The sequence below is a fragment of the Nelusetta ayraudi genome, unplaced genomic scaffold (assembly GCF_046127955.1).
Source record: "Nelusetta ayraudi isolate G7.1 ecotype Tasmania unplaced genomic scaffold, CSIRO-AGI_Nayr_v1 ptg000059l, whole genome shotgun sequence".
In the NCBI taxonomy this organism is placed as follows: Eukaryota; Metazoa; Chordata; class Actinopteri; order Tetraodontiformes; family Monacanthidae; genus Nelusetta; species Nelusetta ayraudi.
Window position 1 is genome coordinate 451,978 of NW_027466109.1, and position 6,126 is coordinate 458,103.

General features: G+C 37.6%; 1 protein-coding gene across 1 annotated transcript; it reads right to left on the bottom strand.

Moving 5' to 3' along the window:
* Nucleotides 1-1,680: 1,680 nt before the first annotated feature.
* Nucleotides 1,681-5,771, bottom strand: nmu (neuromedin U). The gene is made up of 8 exons (XM_076039399.1): nucleotides 5,498-5,771; nucleotides 4,914-4,969; nucleotides 4,793-4,840; nucleotides 4,637-4,690; nucleotides 4,435-4,464; nucleotides 2,958-3,011; nucleotides 2,825-2,867; nucleotides 1,681-2,209 (listed from the first exon to the last, which is right to left on the bottom strand). Exons 1-7 carry the CDS (start codon nucleotides 5,637-5,639, stop codon nucleotides 2,832-2,834), a joined length of 420 nt encoding a protein of 139 aa, XP_075895514.1. The 5' UTR covers nucleotides 5,640-5,771; the 3' UTR covers nucleotides 1,681-2,209; nucleotides 2,825-2,831.
* Nucleotides 5,772-6,126: the final 355 nt, after the last annotated feature.

Here is a 6,126-nt window from a genome sequence, read left to right on the forward strand (position 1 = left end):
GAGGCGATCACCGCACGTTTTGCAGTTTCAAACAGTAGTTGTCATTGCCGCAGTGCTGTCACAGTTTGAATGGTGAGGGACATGGAATCTCCCATGGCAATGTTGTTTCCCCATATCCAAATTGTGTTAAAAATAAATAAATAAATAATATATTATTATTATTATTATTATTATTATTATTATTATTATTATTAATAATAATAATAATATTAATGATGATGATGATGATGATAATAAGCAAAAGAACGAAAGTGTTCTAAGTGCTTGTGTGTGAGTGGTGTGTGTTTTTCTATGTGTTAATTTACATTTTACACGTTTGATCAATACCATCGACTGATTAATTTAGGCTAATGCCTTCAATTAATTTTCAAAGGCCATCTGTTAATTTAGCTTAAAATTAAAATGATGCATACAATGGTCTATTTTTTCCGTCTACGTCTGGCTGAGTGTTTTGGAATAATTTAGTTTTTCGAGTACTTTCACAGCTCCATCCCCGGCGTGGTGCTCATCACCATGGCAACAGAAAAAAAGAAGGGAAATCTGCAATACCGTATGTGGCCACTGTACACGGGGAAGGGGACAGTGGCGCTTTGCAAAGGGGGCATTTCAAAGGTTAAGTTTGATGTCATCCAGTTCGTGGAAAAAGGGTCATATGTCCAACCATGCATATTATATGTGTTCTTTTTATAGAGACAGTAGTAACGGAGGGTTGTGTTCTGCTACAACTGTTTCCAACTGTATCACATGGACATAATTCTTTTCATTTGTTTTGATTCATTGACTGGTTTGAGTCATCGCTCACATATGGAACTAAGACAGTATTCCAAAAATGTTCTGTTCTGCAAACTGACAACACTCGCGTGGTGTGTTATACTGTGGTGCTACTGAACCAATTAATGTCCTCCACCTTAACATATAAAAATGTTGATGCCACCATAGCTTAATAGCACTACCCTGGGATTGTTTTGGTGGGAAAGAGGCTTTACTTTGCTGTCATTTACCACTCAGATGTTTCTACATCTGTGGAACTTCAAGGTTTACCCTGTGTTAAATAATAAATGACACCTTTTTTATTAGGGTGTCACAGTGGTGTATAGTGGTCCCAGAAGTGGGTATCTCTTTGATGCCCTTCTTTAAAGCAACGTTGAGAAGTGGGTATATGTAATGCTGACTGAGATAAAAGTGGGTATACATCGTATACCCGTGTACACCCTACACTACCACCACTGGGGTGTCATTTAAATGTGAGGATTATCATACAGTCAGATGTAGAATCTCCCAACCAAAACAATCTGTATAAATATTTGCAGGATTTATCTCTAAATCTACAACAGAGAGACACATAATCAGAACCAATACAAAATAAATAAATATAGGACAAGTGATTGTGGGCTGAAACATGACTGTGTTGCTGTGCTTGTTTCACTATCAATACATTTTAAACTTCCATAGATTATCTCTAGTTTGTAGATCACCTGTTATTCTGCAATACAATGGTGACATCTACTGCTAGGAAGGTTAATTACAAATTCTGTACAAAAATAAAATGTTTCTATCATTTAATTTTTCTATCAAAAACAAAAAAATCTCCATTTATAAGGTGCTGTTTTTAAATTAGCTCTAAAGTTGTATTTCAGTTTCAGAATTCTGTTGTTTTGGGAGGTGGGTACCCATCCCAATATTAAATCTGTTTATAATGAGTTTATAATATAATTGCTGGCCCCAGATTTTTTTTTTTTTTTTAAGGTGTGAGTGATCAGAGACAAAAATGAAGTGGTTTATTTTTTTAACATTCTAATAATATCTGAGAGTGTATGACATGGATGAATGAAAAGTGTTAAAAGTGTTGTGTTAGATTACAGCATGCACATTAAATCAATGTTCAATTTATAATTTAATAAAAAATCAAACCAATATTAGATACTGATGTAGACAAACTGCATTATCTGCATTTATACACGTACATACGTTTGGTGCAAATCAAATGTACACATCTATACTTCACCATTATGCAGCAGTTTTTTTTAATGCAAATGACACATGGAACATAAAATAAAGTCCAGATCCATGGATAGTAATTTAATCATGTTGGGTTACAATGCAGCAGAGGCTATGATTGAGGTTTCCCATCAGGCAGTTGTTGTGCAGCAGCTCCAGTCTCAGGGGTCTATGTGTGTGTCTGTACACTGAGCTTCAAGTGGTGGAGTCTCTAGTAACAGTGGCACATATGATGAAAGGACACATTTTTAAAAAATGCAGTAAACACAACTTCTCATGCTTGCAGTCTATTTATAATAGTGATAACATGTCAGCAGGACAGCAGCAGCAGCACAGTGGACTGCATGAAAATCACCAAAGGGATTTAAATAATAACAATAATAATAATAATAATAATAATAAAAATAAAAATTAATTAATTAATTAATTAATTAATTAATTATTATTATTATTATTATTATTAATAATAATAATAATAATAATAATAATAATAATAATAATAATAATAATAATAATAATAAAGCTGTGATCAATTTTAAATCATTTGAACACCCAGATGCCAACTGATACTGATGCCAAAATGTATAATTATTTAGAATTCAAATGTTTTGGTTTTCAATAATTCCAATCATAGCTACAATTAATTAACCATGTTATGTGTTTATGTTTCAGAAAAAATGTCTTTAAAAGTGCTATTTAAAAAAATACTAATTATATGTAATGGGACAAAGTTTAAATCTAATAAAAGTCACAGCTGAGTTTAATTAGGAGTCACTTAAAACAAGATCAGAGAGGTGTTGCCTTTAAACACCAACATTAGAATTACCTTCACTTTACTCATACTCTAAGGATCGTCTTCCATTTCGTGGCTGTGGGCGAAAAAAAAAAGACTTTAAATGTTTGCGATATTAATTTGAAGAAAGCTTCAATAATATATTTTCAATCAAGCGTTCACACACCCGATAGAGAAAGTAGCCTCTGCTTTGGATTCCCCCAGGTCCTTGAAGTTCCGCCTGTGTAAACACACACACACACACACACACACACACACACACACACACACACACACACACACACACAAAAATAAAATGCAGAATTTTATTGTGATTAAGAATCCCACAGCAGAAACACGAAACACGTCAACACTCCACGTCTCGCACTGCCGTTTCTCTGCATCCACCCGTCAGCCAATCACAGCGCATCATAGTAATGGCGAGTTCACCTGTCAGCCGCTCTAATTTTAGCCTGTAATTGCCAGCAGCTCGAAAGAAAATAACAAATGTGCATGGGATTGCTGCAGTGTTGAAAGGAACAGCAGAGTTATTGACTTGTGAAACATGTAAAGACTTTTACTAAATAAAAAAAAACAAAGAACAACAACCATACTATTTTGCGCTGTAACTTGCTTCATCATGTGGATGTTGGCTCCAACAGCCAAAAAAAAACAAAAAACAAAAACAAAAAAAACACACCTTGCAAAGCAAACAAACACTCTAAAAAGTGTGGAGAGGATTGCAGTTGATTGTTGTTCCTCAGCTCATGAACGCACAGCAACAAGCCACACAAACATAACACTTAAAGCTTATTTTTCCTCATGGAGGATATTTCTCCCTGGCAGCCAAACACATTTCATTCTCGTGTTCGCCTCCCAGCAGCAGAGAGAGACACACAGAACGGCCTCATATGTCATCACAGAAAGAAATCTGTGGGTTGTTTTTTTTTTTGTGCTGAAGTGATTCTGTATTGCGAGGTGCTTTGTGGCGCTGCAGGCAGCTAACTGCACAGAGGGGAAAAAAAATCCAAACATCATATTTAATTCTCACGGCAAATCACTGTGTAACATACAAAATACAGTTTTATTAATGAAATATGCTTTAATATGACACTTCCCTCTTGGAAACATTAAATTCCTTTCGGAAAAGAACCTATTAGGAGGGAATCTACACTGAAATGTTAAAACAAGTTTGGAAGTCTTCAGAGCAAGTTGCTATATTGGAACCAAACATGATGCAACTGGTGCAACTGAGACAAGGGGCTGGCTGCAGGGTTACACCTCGCCATCCTGCACAGTTTTTCACTGCAGCTAATTTTGCATGGAACTGACAGGCGACGGAAGGGCACAGTGGGCCGAATATTTTTATAGTTGTTGATGAGTGCTGTGTCAATGTGAACCTCTGCTGTGCACCTGCACGGACTCAAGTGAGGGGTTTAAAAGTGGTCGGTCGGTTTGTAAGACAGAACGAAGGGAGGAAAGAAATTGCCGTTTGAGTTCTTATTTTAGGAAAAACATGGATGCAACAGATACACAATTGGTCACTAAATGTTGTCCTCAGTTGTGCTGCTGCAGCTCTAGTTTAAGTAGTAGTAGTAATAATAATAATAATAATAATAATAATAATAATAATAATAATAATGATAATAATAGTTTGCACTTACCCTTTTACTGTTTTCTCGCACTTTTACCTCCTGAGAAGACGAGGGGACTCAGTTAATGTCAGCGTCTTCTTTGCGCTGTAAAGCTTTAGCTCAACAGTGAACATTTGCGTGAGCTATTCCATGTCTAGTGTGTGGTGTAAAAGCAAAAACCCCTTGCTGTGACAATTGCCGGGATGTTCGGAGAGACGGTAAAGAATCGTACCTTTGACTTCTGAATGAGCATTAAAACACAGAGTTCTCCCAAAGCATCAGATGTCTGGACAAATTTAGAAAAGAGACTATCACAAAACAATAGTATTATGATTATGAAATGTGCCAGATTAAGTGAAAACAGCAAAAACAAAAATCACTGGCTCACCAAAAACTTTGGGTCTGCAGAGAGGTAGAATGAGCAAACAGTGTCCAGCTGCAAATAGGACAGAGAAGGATAAACTAGTCTGCAGACGGGAGGAGAGAAGGATTAAAACAGAGTTGCCTACCTGGTTGAAGACCTGCGTCTGATCTCTTGTGGCTTTCTGAACTTCTGTTGGAGCACCTTTTTATTCCACACAGAGCAAAATCTAGTCAATAAAACAGAATCTTGTAGATGAAGTTAAAGGCAACTGGACTGGTCCAAGATACCAAAAACCAGTCTGGTTGCCTTTCACGTCATCTTCCAGACTATGATGACCTGGTCTACAAAAGACTACGGCAGACTGTGCGACTTTTCAATGACACACTAAAAAATGAACCTGTGAGAGAGAAGAGCTGAACTCCAATTATCTGTTCATGGGGTAAAAGCCTCGACGTGGAGAACAGAGGCAGTAAATGGTACCGTTAAATGATGGAATATTGCCGGTCAGTGGAGGTCTACGTTTTTGCACGTCTTTTTCAGAAAGACAAAGACAAACCCATAAGCAATACAACGTTTAATCAGGCGCAGCAGATGATCAATCTTAGATTGAACACTAGTAAAATATAACAGAACAAATACAACGCATAAAGCATAGATATTTATGCAAAATGTAAAGTGTTTACAAAAAGTTAGATAGATAGATAGATAGATAGATAGATATAGACTTACAGTGGCAGACAGGGATGGTGAGGAGCAGCAGGGCAGCCGCCACAGTGATGCTGCTGCTGCTGCTGCTGCTGCTGCTGAGGCTGCTGAGGCTGCTGGAGGCTTCCCGCTGCGCGCCTTGACTTTGGCTCCTGAAGTTTCTCATCTCTTTTGCTCGAGCTTTTTTCTTCTTCTTCTGCTTTCTCCGTCTTCTCTCTGCTCCTTGTTCTTCTTTTTTATAACGGTTACTTTGTTCTGAGCGCTCGACCTGTGCTTCTCTTTTGACAGTTTGTCGTCCCCACGTCAGAGGAAAATGAAGGCTGCAAGTGTCAGACGCCCACCTCTCAGCCCCTCTCCCCTGCACGCGGGCTCCACGACGGATGGCGTCATTAGGCGCGCGCAAAAAGTAAGTTTGCGATATGATCACCAGGGGGGGTTGGAGGTGAGTCAAATGTCATTTTGAGCCCGAACATTTTTGTTTTTTTGTTTTTTTTTGTTCATCTTATTTATTAACGGTCTTCCGGTTAGAAACTGTTGATGCGTGAGTTGTTTTTCCCTCAAATGTATAATTTGGAGTGAGTTGAGAATTTGACGGTGACTTCATTGACTCCATCATGCCAACTTTAAGAAGTAAGATCATTCTGACAGTGGGG

What these genes read in the sequence shown, in the direction of transcription:
- nmu (XM_076039399.1), bottom strand. Translation starts at nt 5,639, where the DNA reads ATGAGAAACTTCAGGAGCCAAAGTCAAGGCGCGCAGCGGGAAGCCTCC. An exon ending in AGACGCAGGTCTTCAACCAG is followed by an intron (nt 4,841 to 4,913) that starts GTAGGCAACTCT and finishes TCCTATTTGCAG; the next exon opens with CTGGACACTGTTTGCTCATT. An exon ending in GAGGCTACTTTCTCTATCGG is followed by an intron (nt 2,868 to 2,957) that starts GTGTGTGAACGC and finishes TTTCGCCCACAG; the next exon opens with CCACGAAATGGAAGACGATC.